This window comes from Gordionus sp. m RMFG-2023, chromosome 3, assembly GCF_954871325.1.
Source record: "Gordionus sp. m RMFG-2023 chromosome 3, tfGorSpeb1-WG-v2, whole genome shotgun sequence".
Lineage (NCBI taxonomy): Eukaryota > Metazoa > Nematomorpha > Gordioida > Chordodea > Parachordodidae > Gordionus > Gordionus sp. m RMFG-2023.
This window is the reverse complement of record NC_088777.1, coordinates 21,958,100-21,974,678: the sequence shown is the minus strand read 5'-3', so window position 1 is coordinate 21,974,678 and position 16,579 is coordinate 21,958,100. Positions and strand designations below refer to the sequence as shown.

The 16,579-nt window shown below is 26.1% G+C and overlaps 1 protein-coding gene across 7 annotated transcripts; it reads right to left on the bottom strand.

Moving 5' to 3' along the window:
• Window positions 1–246: 246 nt before the first annotated feature.
• Window positions 247–15,769, bottom strand: LOC135927599 (12S rRNA N4-methylcytidine methyltransferase-like). 7 transcript variants are annotated; one of them, XM_065463700.1, is made up of 6 exons: window positions 15,725–15,743; window positions 15,551–15,660; window positions 15,369–15,515; window positions 15,148–15,327; window positions 14,908–15,110; window positions 248–849 (listed from the first exon to the last, which is right to left on the bottom strand). In XM_065463700.1, exons 3-6 carry the CDS (start codon window positions 15,491–15,493, stop codon window positions 347–349), a joined length of 1,011 nt encoding a protein of 336 aa, XP_065319772.1. In that variant the 5' UTR covers window positions 15,494–15,515; window positions 15,551–15,660; window positions 15,725–15,743; the 3' UTR covers window positions 248–346. The 7 variants fall into 7 exon arrangements, with proteins under 7 accessions (XP_065319773.1, XP_065319772.1, XP_065319771.1 ...); XM_065463696.1 differs by having other exon boundaries at window positions 249–849; window positions 15,369–15,505; window positions 15,725–15,769; XM_065463701.1 differs by lacking the exon at window positions 15,725–15,743 and having other exon boundaries at window positions 247–849; window positions 15,369–15,495; window positions 15,584–15,719.
• Window positions 15,770–16,579: the final 810 nt, after the last annotated feature.

Sequence of the window (16,579 nt, the reverse complement as noted above, 5' to 3'; positions counted from 1 at the left end):
ATCACCAAATAAAAATTAAATAAGACATCAAAAAATGGAAAGATATATTAGAGAAGCTTACCACCAGGTGAAAGTTAAAATATAATTGGAAACGACTCTTATCGACTAGGACACAGACATTTCCAAAAATCACAATTTTTTAAATATATATTATAAATAAATTTGCCAAATGAAAAATAAACAAAATACCAATTTGATATAAGCAGCACGCAGCATCTATCATTAACCGATATTATAGCACATGGCCAATTTCATATATTTTAGAAATTTAGAACGAGAAATATAATTTTGTTATTATTTCAATAGCAGTGATTATCAAAAAAAGTTGCAACAAATATAAAATATATCAAACTAAATAAGCTGAACGCAATTTGGCAGATCTAGATCTTGGATTATTATGAACTTCGTCCTTACTAGGTTCAATGACGTATTTATTGAAAGGTACCCATTTTCTATGTGATTCTGGCTGGTAATTTAATTTATCCTGATTTTCTTGACTTAATTGTTGATTATGAAAACGATGTTTGACTAAACGATCTTCCAAAGAATGAAATGATAATACGATCAACAAGGGTGGGAATATTTCATCTGGTTGTAAATCGTTGTATACAATATTTTGTTGATTGTAGGATAATATCTGCCTCTTGAAATGACTCGATCGAAATTTGTGGAAGGAATGATTAGCAGATAGAGTAGTTTTAAGGTAATCATTAAGTTTTAATAACCCTATTTCAATCTGATTATATTCATCATTTATAAATGCTCGTAGTGCTTGGAATGTTTTGGTGGCAACATGAGAATTTCTTCCAAGTTTGTCTAATTTAAAGAGTGTTCTTTTTACCTTATTATCTAAATATTAATCAAATACAAACAAGCTATTAATAAATCAAGTATTACAGTGTAAAATTAATCATTAATATTAATATTATTAATCAGAGGTAAAAATTGTACTATCCAAACTTAAATACTTCACCATCCCTTCTTTAACTTAATAAAATTTCCAAATTCAAAGTCCATTTTTTGCAAATCTATTTATAAACATAATTTACTAATCAGAGACCCACTGTAACGATTTAAACACACTCCCATATTAGACAGTCAAAGAATGTAATTGCTAGATGTACTCATACTTTTAAAACCAAAATATAATCAAAGAAATAAATGGTAAGATACTATCTCTAAAAAATGAATGTATTACTTATCTAGACAGGTCCATTATTTGAATTAATCTTCATAAATATTCAAAAAGCAAAAATTGTTTTGAGAACACCAGCAATTAAAGAAATTTTTGAACGGCCCAATGCAGAATATTTATAAATATTTATATCGATTAACGTTTAAAAACAATAATGAATTTTATTTGTAATTCTTTTGCATATATATACTTTTATATAATTATCAAATTTATATGCAATTTGATTAACCTCGATAATATAATATTAAATGTAGGAAAGTTATAATATTCTATTATAAATATAATATTCAAATTATAACCTTTTAAAATATATAAGATATTATGATATAACAATAAATACTTTTAATAAAAGTATTAAATGATTATGAAATCAAAACATTACAAATATACACTATAACAACTGACAAATATTATTATAATAGTAAAATTATTTTTAGAGAATAGTGATGAAGACTAGAGATCTGCAAAGTAGGGCCGGGCCCAATATTTTTTAAGAAAATTCGGGCGGGGTCGGGTGGGGCCTTAGAATTTTTTTAAAATATATCTAAATTTATCAATTTTAAGTTGAATTTTTTATGTAAAATAAAATATGTGATTTTATTTATAGAAAGTGGACGCCAAATAACATATATCGTTTATTTTGAGTTATCATAAAAATTAATTTCTATATTCAAATAAATCGAGCCGGGCCGGCAAAATTTTTTAAAAAATCGGGTTCGGGCCAGACCGGGAAAAACTTTATAAAAAAATTTCGGGCCGAGCTTCTAATGAAGAAAATCAAATGTCTGAAAATGATGAAGAACAACAAATACAAAATATAGATAATTTGAATGATGTTTCTACTAGTAACACAAACGTACCTGATGAATTAACAATCAATCTTAATGATTACCAATATAATATTATAAATATAAGATGTGCATCTCATACCTTATAACTTAAGTAGATCATGCATTAAAAAATTGCTCAGTTTCTAATATAATTATTAATGCTCGTGCTTCATTCAAGAAGCTAAGGAGACAAAATAGATATCAATCATACTAAAAAAATTTAACTTAAAAAGATCTGGATTATCATAGATTGTTATCAACCTATGACATGCAAGAGAGATTGAATGAATTAAAAGATATGTGTGAGGAATTATCAGTATATCATACATAAACTTTATTTTACATCTTTGAAATGGGACACAATTATAGGGTTGATAAATATCCTAAAACCAATTAAAGTAGCTACCAAGAACTTACAACTTGGGTAGATAATCTTAGGGGATTTTTATGGCATATGTCTAAAAGTTAAATTAAACATTTATATTTTACTTCACCCTTTGCTGGTTCAATAATAGATGCTATGAATTTTAGAGAGAAACAACTTTTAAACAACAATGCCTTTTGTCATGCCTATATCTATATTTAAGCTATGTTTTAAAAATATAATATATATTATATCTTATATAAATTTAATTAATAATTTATTTTATTTAATTTAATTCTTAGTTTTATTTTACTTTATATATTTTTCTATCTATTCATAAAAAAATAATAAGATTTTTTTAATGATATTTTTAATTTTTATTATAGAGATATCAAGTGCTTCCGACTAAGAAAAAATAAGAAAAAAAACCAAGTCTAGAGAGCATATTATTAAAATATGGTATAACATGGAATTTTACTATGTTATAAGAATGGTGGATATGTAATTCCATATCAAATCGATAACTTTTCGACCCGACCTTTTTTTCGAAAAAATTTTGCATGCTGAGAGAATATCATTAGAAAGCATAGAATCCAAAATTTTAGCCTCCTAGTACTCATAGTTTCTGAGATATCAATGGTCAAAAGTGCCAAAATGACCTTTTTTCGAAAAATACGATTTTCTAAAATTGAGATAAGATAAAAAATAATGATTTTAAAAATATAAGTTATATGTCATTTTGTAACTCTATTAAAGGCCTTTTATTAAATATTAAGGATTTTTTTGAAATAATATTGTTGCGATTTTTATTTACGTTATAAATTTTAAACATGAAAACTCCAGGTGTTTCGCTTTCCAAATTTTTTTGAAATTAATATTTTCTTATTCTCTAACCTTATATCTATTCATAAAAAATTTAAACTTGGGACAGCCGTGAGTTTTTTAGTTATTACGATTTAAAAAATCAAAAAATTAATATTTTTTTCAAAAATAGATGGCGCTCCTTTATAAAATAACGTGTTTTGTTAAGATTATTATTTTTTCAAACTTTTTTTCATTTTTAAACATAAATAATAAGATTTTCCAGCATTACTATCATGAAAAAATATTATATAGATCGTTTGATAGGCTTATTACTATATTGATAACTTGTAAAAATTAGTTGTTTTTATAATTAATGATTAAATTTCCTAAAAAGATAGTTAAGATTCCGATATCTCTTACAAGAAAATATAATAATTAATGTTGAAAGATAAAAGCAAGTTTTCATGCACCTGCCCTAATATTAATTTTTATTTTAAAAATATTTTGATATTAATTTTTCCTTAAAATTATTTATAATGTATAAATATAAATGCGTAAATCCTTTTTAAGAGTCTAAACACTTTAATTACAAAAAGAACCTGCGTAAAGTCATGACGTGGATGACACAATATTCCAACATTGAGGCGGAACACTATATTTGTGTTAAATGTCGTAAACGGTTATCACAAAAAATATTGAAAATATAAATTCTGATAGCGAATATGTAATTAATATCAACACAGCATCAACATCAATAGATACAATCAATATAACTTTAAACGAATTGGAATATCTCCATTAAGAAAAAAAACTAACCGAAAAAAATTATCTAGCTAAAATATCAAAAGCTATTTCAGAAATAATAATTAACAATCCAGAATCGGATACAAAAGACAATAGTGATATACTATAATATACTAATTTATCTAAAAATAAAAAATATCAATTGCTGACCATTCTGCCTCCTAATTGAAGCGCAAATAAAATAAAAACGACATTCAACGCTACATATCATATGGCATATAATTCCAAAATCATTTTAGAAGAAAGGGGATTCTTTCAACTCCAAATGGAAAGCCTGCAAAATATCTCAATCAAAAAACAGTTGATATTGTTAAAAATAAATTTTTGCAGTAATGAAATTAGTAGAGTATTACCAGTTAAAAAAGAATATTTATCATTGAAAAGGGGGAACGAGTGAACACTCAAAAAAGTAAGTTCTTAATAATTTAAAATAATTATATAATCATTTTAAGGCGAGTAAACATAACAATTGTATTTTCGAAATTTGCTAGCTTAAGACCAAAAAATTGTATATTAGCGGGGGCTAGCGAAACATATAGTGTATGCGTTTGTAGCATACACCAGAATATTAAACTTATGATTTTAGGTGTGAATTAGCAACATTGACTAAAAATGGTGAGGATACATTAACAACTTATAGAGATGTTATAGGCAGAGTGATTTGCAATCCACCGTTACCCACCTGTTATTTTGGTGACTGCAACGAGTGTCCTGGCTCGGCACTCTTAAAGAACGCATCGAAAAATTATTTATAAAAAATGATATAGCTCTTGTTACGTTTAAACAGTGGGTTTCGGTAGATAGAACAACTCTGGAGACTATTTCTCAATCTTCAGACGAATTTATTAATTATTTTTTCGATAAAATGAATATTGCCATTCATTTATTTGTGAACAAAGTTCATTTCACAATAACCTTAAAAATAGGAGTGTTGATAAAATAGCGCGCTACAGCGGTAGCTCGCTACTTTCAATTTTACATAATAACTACATTTAAAAATTATTAAAATATATTTTTTATTAAATCTAAAATTATAATCCTTATAATTAATTTAATTTTGAAATTTATATTTAAAATAATACATTATAAATCTAGTTATTAAAAATGTGTGAGATTGTTGAAGATAGCGAAATTTCTTTGGAAAATGAGAAAAATATAGATTATCCTTTCCCAAAATTCAAAAAATACTTTAATCTTGAAGAAAAAATTACTACTGGATATCGGTTTCGATGCAAGATGTGTCGCAAAATTCTATCCTCAAATCATACAAGCAGCTTTAATTTGAAAAAAACATTTAAAGGTAATATATTAAACAAATTTAATATCAATTTGTAGGCTAATCCTTAATTTTTAAAATAAATTTAAATCAAAGACCAATCTATTTTTATATATTCATAAATTTTATCTAAATTATTTAAAACATTTTAAAATAGTTATTTCACATTTTTATGTACTTATCTCTTACATAATTTTTATTCTAAGTGTTACTGTTATAAATTTAGACTGTTCACACCTCAAATTATAAAGAGATTGAAAAATATCTCAAAAGTTTTGGGGTAATGGAACAAGATACATCCACTTCCAAATCAAATATAATTCAAACAAAATTAAGCAATTTGGATTCATCAACACCAGGTGTATCTCAAAAATTGGCTGACAAAGTCATAATTAACTTTATAATAGATACTGTTCAACCATTATCCTTGGTGGATAATGGTTCTTTTATAAAGATGATTAACACTTTTTCTCCAAATACCAAGATATTTTGCCGGCAGACACTGATGGCAAAAATTTTGGATAGCTTTAAAACAATGAAAGAATCTTTAATATTAAATCTATAAGATGTCTCCTACATCTGTACAACAGCAGATTGCTGGACGCACAATAGAAGGTAAAAATGTTTATTTTTTGATTTATAATATAATATTCATATTTTTAGAGCTTATTTAGGAGTGACCGCATATTGGATTGATCCAAAAAATCTAAAACGTAAATCTGTAGCATTAGCTCTAAAAAGAATAATTGGCTGTCACTTATGACATTCTAGCAAATATTTTTTCAGAAATCCATATGTTTTACAAAATTCAGAACAAGGTTTGTAAGATGATTACAAATAATGGGTCTAATTTCCTGAAGGCTTTCAGGTTTTAAATTTATTATAATTGTTTTATAATATGATATAAATATAGAATATTTGGTGAAGATAATAATAATACTTGTAATATTAATGACAATTAAAGTGCAATAATAAATAAATTATAGTCATGTTTTATACCAATATTTTATTTGTTGAAATAAAGTTACATAAAAAATATTTTTAAAAAAAATCAAAATAGCGTAAAAAGTAGCTAAAGCTAGCTAATAGCGAGCTACTCATTTGAAAACGATAGCGGTAGCGATAGCGCGCTACTTTTAAAAGTAGCGTTTAACAACACTGAAAATATTTTAGAAAATAATCACTATCTAATTATTTGTGACTTTTCCAGAGTTGTTAAAGTAGCGCGCTATCTTTTTTTGGTTGCTATAGCTAATAGCGGCTACTTTTTTTGTAAATATTTAATTTTTTAGCGCGCTACTTTTTAAAGAAGTAAGCACGAAAATTTAAATATAATACCATAATTAATTATAATTTTAATGATTTATTATTTAATTTTGAAATTGAAATATATTTTCAATTTTTAATTTATATTTTCAATTTGTATTATAAACCTAAAACCTGTTAATAATTTAAAATGGCATCGCTTATGGATATCCAAATCGTTGAAAGTGATGCAGAGTCAGACAATGATGTTAATGAAATGGAAAATACCAGGGAAAAAAATGATATTCATGGAAATACATTCCCATTCCCTAGATTTCAAAAATTTTTCAAAATAAATATTAAAACAAAAACTGGTTTCAAATTTAATGTAAAAAAAATATTTCGTCAAATCAATCAAGTAGCTATAACCTAAAGAAACACCTAAAGGTAAATTATCATTTTTACATAAAATAATAATATTTATTTTATTAGACTGTTCATGCTAATGGTTTTAAAGAAATTCAAGAACATTTAAATAACTTTATCACAAGAGAATCTACATCCAAAAAGTCATTTCAGACTAAATTAATTAATACAAATGCTCATATCTCTCAGAAATTAGTTGATAAAGTTATTGTGGATTTTATCATTGATACAGTGCAGCCAATGTCCTTGGTTGATAATCCAGCATTTTCTATGATGATTAAAACATTATCACCTGGTACAACTATTTTATGTCGCCAGTCACTTGTGAATAAAATAGCTGATAAGTTTAAAGTGATGAAAGATGCTTTAATAGTAGAGTTATCAGAGATATCTCATATATATACCACGGCAGATAGTTGGACACATAACAGAAGGTAAACACTTATTTATAATTATAAATTAATCTGATTAAATATTTTTAGAGCTTATTTGGGAATCACAGGCCATTGGCTAGACCCTAGGACTTTAAACAAATATCTGTCGCATTAGCCCTCAAAAGGATAATAGGATGCCAGACATACGATGTACTTGCAAATAAAATTATTGACGTCCACAAGTCTTTTAGGATTCATAATAAAGTTTGCAAGATGGTGACCGATAATGGGTCCAATTACCTGAAGGCCTTCAGGTTATATTATAAATTTTTAATATTTATTTTAAGTTATTTTGATTAGATTTTTACTATATTTATTTCTTATTAATTAATATCCATCAATTTATATACAGTACAGGGAATTCAATGTATTCATTTGATAAAATATTTTTACTTAGTTACATCATAATTCCTGAGGTTCAAAATTTAGAATAGCTACCAAATGATTTTACCACTCCATTTTTGATAAATATCACTACACATTTATATAAAAAACTGGATGAATAATTTATTCTATTTAATATGAATATAGAATATTTGGTGAGGATAATGTTGAAGGTGAGATACAGAATCTTAGTCAGCATGTATTGGAAGAGGAGGAAATGGGTGTTGATGCAGTTGATATTAATGAGATCTTAGAAGAAGGTTTAAATTATTTTATAATACATGTTAATCTTATTCTATAACATCTTCAAATAACTCCAATTCAATGTTACCCAGTTATCAGAGATGCTCTTGCCATAATCTTAATTTGATAGCAACAGTGGATGCTGAAGGAGCCCTAAATAATGAAGATTTTAAAAGGGTTTCAAGATCCACTTTCCATAAATGTCAAACTTTATGGAATAAGCAGAACAAGTCTGCTAAAGGCTTAGACTTATTTTAAAAAAAATTAGGCAGATACTTATTAACTCCTAACCATACAAGATGGAACTCTGTATACCAGGCAATAAAATTAATAGCATTTTTTCTATAGGAAAAAAGATTAGAAATGAATTTCCTATGTGATCATGTTGGAATCCAATATATTAATGATGAAGAGCATACTTTTATAAAAGAGTATACAGAAGTAATTTTAATTAATAATGATTAGGTTATGCAATATGTGGCTGTTTCCCTTAAAATTTTGGAAGGTGAGGATAATATGGAAATGGGGTATTATGTTCCCACATTAAGTATCCTAACCACCAAACTAAAGAGATTTAATAATCTAATCTTATGCCAGCCTCTAGTAGACTCCATGTTAAAAGGCATTGAGAGAAAGTAAATAAAATTTATATTGTTTTGATTTTGACTGAATAATTTATGTTTTAAGCTAAAAAATTTATAAAATGTTATGATTAAGATATATTTTAAACACTCTATTTTTGCAACTTTTAGATTCCCCAACCTTTACAGTGATGATAATGTCTTGACAGCAATGATTCATTCAAAGTTTAAACTTAACTGGCCATACATCAATTCCCATGATGCTATAAATCAACGTGATAGGCTCATGGCTAGGCTCAATAGTCTGAACCCAAACAAAGAAGGACCTATTACAACATCGAAGACATCCGACAATAATTTTTTTGAAATTGAAGAGCGTATAATGGAAAATCCACTAGATTCCTTTTTTAAGTCAAAAAATACTGAAATGAGTATTTTTGATAATCTTTCTTATGTTAAAAAAATGTATATAAAATTAAATACTACCTTGCCCTCAAGTGCTAGTGTCGAGAGATTATTTAGTAAAACTGATACTTTCTGATCGTCGCTCTAGACTTGGGGATGATAATATTGAAATGATTTTATTATTAAAATTCAACAAATTACTATAAATATTTAAAATTTATTACATAAATTTTTTTATAATCAAAATTAACTATATTTTAATATTTATAAATATTGATTTTTATATATTATTTATACATTTACATTATATGCAAAATAAAAAAAAATTAGTGTAGAGATAGCGCGCTAATTTTTTTGACAAATAGCGATAGCGGTAGCGCGCTACTTTTAAAAGTAGCGATTAACAACTCTGCTTTTCAGAATATTATTCCTTTATTGTCCAAGACGAAGTTCAGGGTTATCATCGGACAACTTCGCAAGTTACGTTGCATCCATTCTCAATTTATTATAATATAGGAGATCAAATAAACAACCTAAGTTATATGGTAATATCGGAATCCTTAATTCATAATATTGTTTCATTCCATTTGTTCCAATCGCATTTGATTCATTTAAAAAAAAAATTCTACACTCCACCAGAAAAATTTCACTACTTTTCTGATGGTTCAGCAGCGCAATATAAAAATAGGAAAAACTTTATCAATGTTTGCTACCATGAAATTGATTTTGGTGTTCAAGCAGAATGACATTTTTTTCCTACGGCACATAGTAAAAGTGCCTGTGACGGCATAGGCGGCACAGTAAAAAGGTTAGTTGCCAAGGCAAGCTTACAAAGACCTTATACTGATCAAATAATTACACTACAATTTTATAAATATGCGGAAGAGCATATAAAAGGTATAAATTTTTCTTATGCCACTATACCAGAGTATGAGGAAGAAGAGATTAGGCTAAGTGAGAGATTTAGTAAATCTATCTCAATACCTGGGACACAAAAAATTTATGCAGTGTTTCCGATTGGTTTAACTAAACTCAACACTAATCTTTATTCAAATTCGCAGACATTTATTGTGGAGAATATAGTATATCCACGTGACTTTTGATTGAGAATCTGTTAATCGATGAGATTAGAGGATATGTAACATGTGCATATGAAAACGATTGATGGTTAGGATTTGTACAATAAGTAAATGTAATTAGATGAAGTAAAAATTAATTTTCTTCACCCTAAAGGACCAGCAAATTTTTTTGTTTATCCAGCGGCACAAAATATACTTTTCATACCAAAAAATAATATTAACAATAGTTAGCCCATCAACTATAATTTATCGCAAAACGAAATTACCATGGCGTCAAAAAAACGAAATTACCATGGCGTCAAAAAAACAAAATTTAATGAAAAACCGAAAATAGGTTATATCTTTCATGAATTTTAATTATATATAATAACTTCAAAATTTATAAAATAATTTTTCGAAAATTAAAATTTTTTATAAAAAAAATGATTATAACCGCAGCGAAATAATCTCATTTCATGATATTAATGCTGGAAAATCTTATTATTTATGTTTAAAAATGAAAAAAAGTTTAAAAAAATAATAATTATAACAAAACATGTTATTTTATAAAGGAGGGCCATCTATTTTTAAAAGAAATAATTTTTTGATTTTTTAAATCGTAATAACTAAAAAAACCCATGGCTGTCCCAAGTTTAAATTTTTTTTATGAATAGATATGAAGTTAGAGAATAAGAAAATATTAAATTCAAAAAAATTTGGAAAGCAAAACACCTGGAGTTTTAATGTTTAAAATTTATAACGTAAATAAAAACCAGGGATGTGAACCCTTCAACAAAAAAAAAGGGTCCGGGTTCGGGTCCTTTAATAAATTTTTAAAGGACCCGGGTCCAGGGTTCGGGTCCAGGGAACATAAAAATAATGACTCAAAATAAGACTTTTTTTTCATTCATTTTTATTATACTTCAATATATATACACATTCATAATTCAAAATGAAATAATTTAAATTTTAAATATTTTATTCAATCGAACGATCATAATATCTTCTAAAATATCATCCTTGAGATTTCCACGTAAATTAGACAATATGTATTTCAAAGAAGAAAATCCACGTTCTACGCTGACCTAAAATAGATAGTTATCTTTATAATATATAAATTATTGTACCTGTGTCGCCGGTACAGCCATGACGAATCTAGACAAGGTATACAATTCAGGATATATTAGAGAATTTTCCTCCCAGAATGTTAAAATATTTTTATCCCTATTAATTCTCTTAACTTCTGAGAATTTTTCAATTAAAGATACAATCGATATTTTTTTCACCTTTCTATCTGATCCTGATGATAATTTTATTTTTTTTTCTCTATCTAATAATAAAATTTCGAGATCGTCAATATTACTTTCATCATTACTATCGCTACAACCATTAGATGTTGAAGCCTCCAATATATTGTTAATAGAGTTATGCTTATGCCATAAATCGTCGAGATGGTCTATTGACATTTGCTTTTGCTCAATACTTAATAGAACTTGATATCGAGGATCTAAATATATTGAGGCATACACAACACTATTTTTCAAATATTGTTGCTCTCGTATTTTTATGTTTTCTAATATTTCGTATGAAAAGGAACTTGTAAATTTTTCTAATTCTAATCGACATCTCACCCATATGCCATAAAAATCGGATAAACACAACTGTTCTGACTGCAATCGTAATGTAGTAATTTTCAAAGGAACCAACACCCTAGTAAGGTCTTTGATTTGATTCCAATCATCCTCTGACATAATGATTTCACATGATCCTATAATAAAATCATCACAGAAATCTTTTAAACTTATTAATCGCTCTAGCATCATACAGATAGAGGACCAACGGGTTGTGCAATCTAATATTGCCATTTGCCTTTTCATGGATTTTAATATTCGTACAATTGTAGGAGTTCTTAAATATTTAGCAACATCCCTTGCTTTATCAATTATAGTTTTAAAGATATTGTTTTTGAGGGAATCATTAATAGCTAATTGTAGTGTGTGGGTTGCACATCTGATACAATATATCTTCGTGGAAAAATCTTTTATTATCTCCTCCGGTATGTCAAATTCACTTACGTCCTCAAAATTATTATCATCATTATTTATATCTATATCATCCATTTCGTCCAATAAACATTCATTTAATAATTTAATAGATTTGACTAGATTAGCACCATTATCCGTAGTAATGGTATAAACGTTTCTTAAAGGAATATAGAATTTATTTAAAGTTTCTATTATCATTCTTTTTATATTTTCAGAAGTTGAACTTTCTTTAATCTCCTTCATTGCTTAATTTCTTAAGATTATATTATTTCCTTTAATATATTGTATATTTATTCCTAAAATATTTCTCCCTAATCTTTGGGCGGAATCTATTTTTAATGAAATTAATTTGTTTTTTGTTTCTTTTATAATTTTTGCTTGTATTTTTTTCGATTCATCAACCACTAAGTCCTTAATTTTAAAACGGTTAATTGATGTTCCAATTGCCTTACTAATAGGATCAATAATTTTTTTTAAACCAGAATCCTTAATAATATTGAAAGGTCTTCCATTTATTGTAACAAGCTCAACTAAAGCATTCATCAAATTCTCCTCAGACATTTGAATATGAATGCTTTTTTTTAGGCAAAAAGCATATTAATAAATTTAATAAAATATTATTACTTACACTAGAAAATAATTTATGGTATCAATCTCTAAATAAAATGAAATGAAGTCCAGGAAGAAAATCAAAAGAAAAGCGCGAATATAAAATAAATGATTCCACGAAAAAAATTAATAAAATTATAAAAATTTTATATTATTTTTTAAAAATAATATTTTTACATTATTTAAAAAAAAAAATTTATATGTTAAAATTTTTACCCTGAACCCTTGAACCCTCCACTTTTTAAAAGGGTTCGGGTCCGGGTTCGGGTTCAGCCAAAATACGAGGTTCAGAGGGTTCAGGGTCCGGGTTCACATCCCTGATAAAAACCGCAACAATATTATTTTAAAAAAATCCTTAATAATAAAAGGTCTTTAATAGAGTTACAAAATGACATATAACTTATATTTTTAAAATCATTATTTTTTAGCTTATAAAAAAGGTCATTTTTGTCATTTTTGACCATTGATATCTCAGAAACTATGAATACTAGGAAGCTAAAATTTTGGATTTGATGCTTTCTAATGATATTCTCTCAGTATGTAAAATTTATCGAAATTAAAAGGGTCGGGCCGAAAGGTTATCGATTTTAAAGGAAGGTGAATCAATCCCGGTTTATGTATCTTCATTTGAAAAGGATTTAGTAGAAAGTTTTCTTTAAAAAAAGATGTTAAACAAAAACTGTTACAAAAATCGGAGAATATTAGAAATATTTTAGTTAATTTCCCTAAAGAACCTTGGTTAAATAAAACTGAATATTTTAAACTATTGGAGAAATCAGAGTAATTGATGCCCAGAATTATGTAAATTGTTTGATATCATACTGGCAGTGCCAGCTACTCAAATTAGTGTTTAGTGTGGAAAGATGTTTTTCAACAATTAAATTTATACCATCTCTTTATAGATGTAATTTGAGTGAGACAAATCTTGAAAATATATTAATTGTGTGGTCTAATAAAAATTTTTAAGTAAATAAAGATAAATATTGTTAATATTAAAATTAATCATTGATATTTATTTGTATTATTTATAATGTGCAATTAATAAAAATGAAGGTTTTATGTATGTTTTTTATTTTATGATGAAATAAAAAAATTATACCTCTATATACATAATTTGAATGTAGATTTGAATACAAAAATGTTCAAACCAGTTAGAGCAAACCAATATTTTATTTTTTTACAAACCCAACCTGAATCATTATTTTTACCTAACCGAACTGATATTTGTTTCGATTTGGATCCCTGCCACTAAGTTATGAAAATTTTAAAAATTAATATTAACATTCTCTGAATCCTTAGAGCTGAATATGATTCTGCATTCAATTTTTAAAAATAGTGAATAGTTAATGAGGATGCATAGGGCATATATTAATCATGTAAAAAAAGTTTTTTTATAAATTTCATTGTTACCAGTTTTTTTTAAGATTAAAAATAACATCCTCTAAATCAGCTCAATAAGTTAAACAAGATTCTATATTATTATTAAATTAGTGCCTCTTTAATAGAGGACAAGTAGGTTGAGATCTACAGAAATATATGGCCTAATTTAAAATTTTGTCCATGCCCAAATAAAAAAATTTATTTAAGAAACAATTAAAAATTATGTATTTATTCACATATTCTCACCTTAAATAAAAATAAATTTAACTCCAAAATTCTAACCAATATTCATATAAAGTTGCATTTTATTTTATTTGTATACATTTAAATTCTATTCAGTTAAAAATATAAAAAGTTAAAATACAATCGAATTTAAAAATTATTGTGATTATATAAAAATAATTTGTATGATTGATGTTGAAAAAAGATGATATAATTATTTATATAGAGAAAAGATATTTGAATTTTTAATATTTATTTATCAGATTGGGCTTTGGTTTGGACATATTTTACACCACAACCTGAACCCGAGGAATTTTTTTTATGTTGTAACTCAGCCCAGGCCTTGGGACAGCCCATGAAAACCTATGTAGAGACAGATAGTTTCTGGGGGAGCATATGCCAACCCCATTTTTAAACAAACAAATTTTCTTATTTTTTATCATTATTCAAATCATACAAATACTAATATGATTTGAAATTTTCAAATTAAAAAATTCAATGCAATTTTCTAGAGGCATCTATAAGAAGCTATTATTAAAAATTTTAAAAAAATATGATTATTGAAAGTTTAAAATATTGATAATATATATATATATAATTACCTTTGGTGTCTAATTTAACAAATGCTGATTGAATTATATTACTTAATTCAACAGTAGTTTCAATGATCTTCATGAAATTTCTCGCATCAATTATAGCTTTAGCTATAAAGGATGCATTCATTTCTTCACCATATTTAATTAAAATATCTTTAATATTAATTTCTGACAATAAATTTACAATATCATGAGCTGTTATATAGTTGCTATATTCAAATGTAATCATTTAAAATTAAATATAACTTATCATTATCCATTCTCATATTTAATGGCCCAATCTTGTTTAAAGAAAACCCTCTTTCACCTTTATCAAATTGCATTGATGAGCAACCAAGATCAATCAAAATACCATCATATTTAATATTTTTAGGAAGTAGAGAATCAATATTAGAAAACTTACCTTGAAGGGCATAGAATCTACCACTATCAGTTTTTATAGCTCCATTTAAAATTTAAACTATTACTTATAATCCTTTTCAAATTTTTGGGCTATTTTATAAGCTAAAGGATCTTGATCTAATCCATATACTATATTCTCAGGATTAGAATCCAATAAATACTTGGAATGACCTCCCCCTCCAAAAGTCATATCTAAAAATACCTATATATAACTATAACTATAAGTAATATAATGAAAATAAGCAACTTTTTTAAATTTAGGTTGAAATAATTGCAGAACCTCATTAACCATAACTGGGTTGTGCAAACGCCACATCTCGAGCAGTTGTACTTAGGGGGTATAGGTTTTATTTGAATCTAGGAAATGTTCAATTTTTAATGGTCATTCATAATGCCGTCAGTCAATAATAATGATACTTACCAAAACTAACAATTCATTTTAATCTTATCTTATCCAGCACGTTGGTCATAGACCTTGTCAAATGGGCGAACGTTAATTATATAAAAGTAAATTCTTCATATAATTATGACGATTTATTTTCTCAAGGATACCAACAAACCAGTGGCGTAGCTACGGGGGGGGCCCCCACCCAGAGCAAAATTTTTTTTTATACGTTTAAAAGACTCTAAAAGTGACTTTATATCAAATAAATACCATGAATATTTATTATCTTCTAGTCTTGATGTTTGTGGAAAGATATTATATTACTATTGATATTATTATGGATAGTATTATTATAAAGTAATTGAGAATAACCTACTAAATAATAATAATATAATATTATTGATGCATTTAAAAAATATATTATCGAAGATATGGTCCCCCAGAGCAAAAAAAAATTTGGATCATACGTTCATAAAAATACTTTAATTTAAATAAATACCCCAAGATAATATTTTAAATAAAAAGTTTGTTGAATATGATTATGAACTTTAAAATTTTGCTGGTTCTGATATTTGTGGAAGAATTATATTACTTTTAAATATATATAAATTATTCTGTATATTTTTATATTAAAGTTATTGATAATAATCTACTAAATTGATGCATTTAAAAATATATTTATTATATATTATCGAAGATATGATTCGAAAATAATAATATGAAATAAAATAGTGCATAATCTACTTTCTGATGCTTATATTTCTAATAATACATATTTGGCTTATATTTTGTTGCATTTTTATAAATGAAATGAAATTATTAAAATGATTAAATTTTATGACTAAAAAGTAAAAATAGTTATTTCCTACTCTTTCTCAAATTGATAATTGG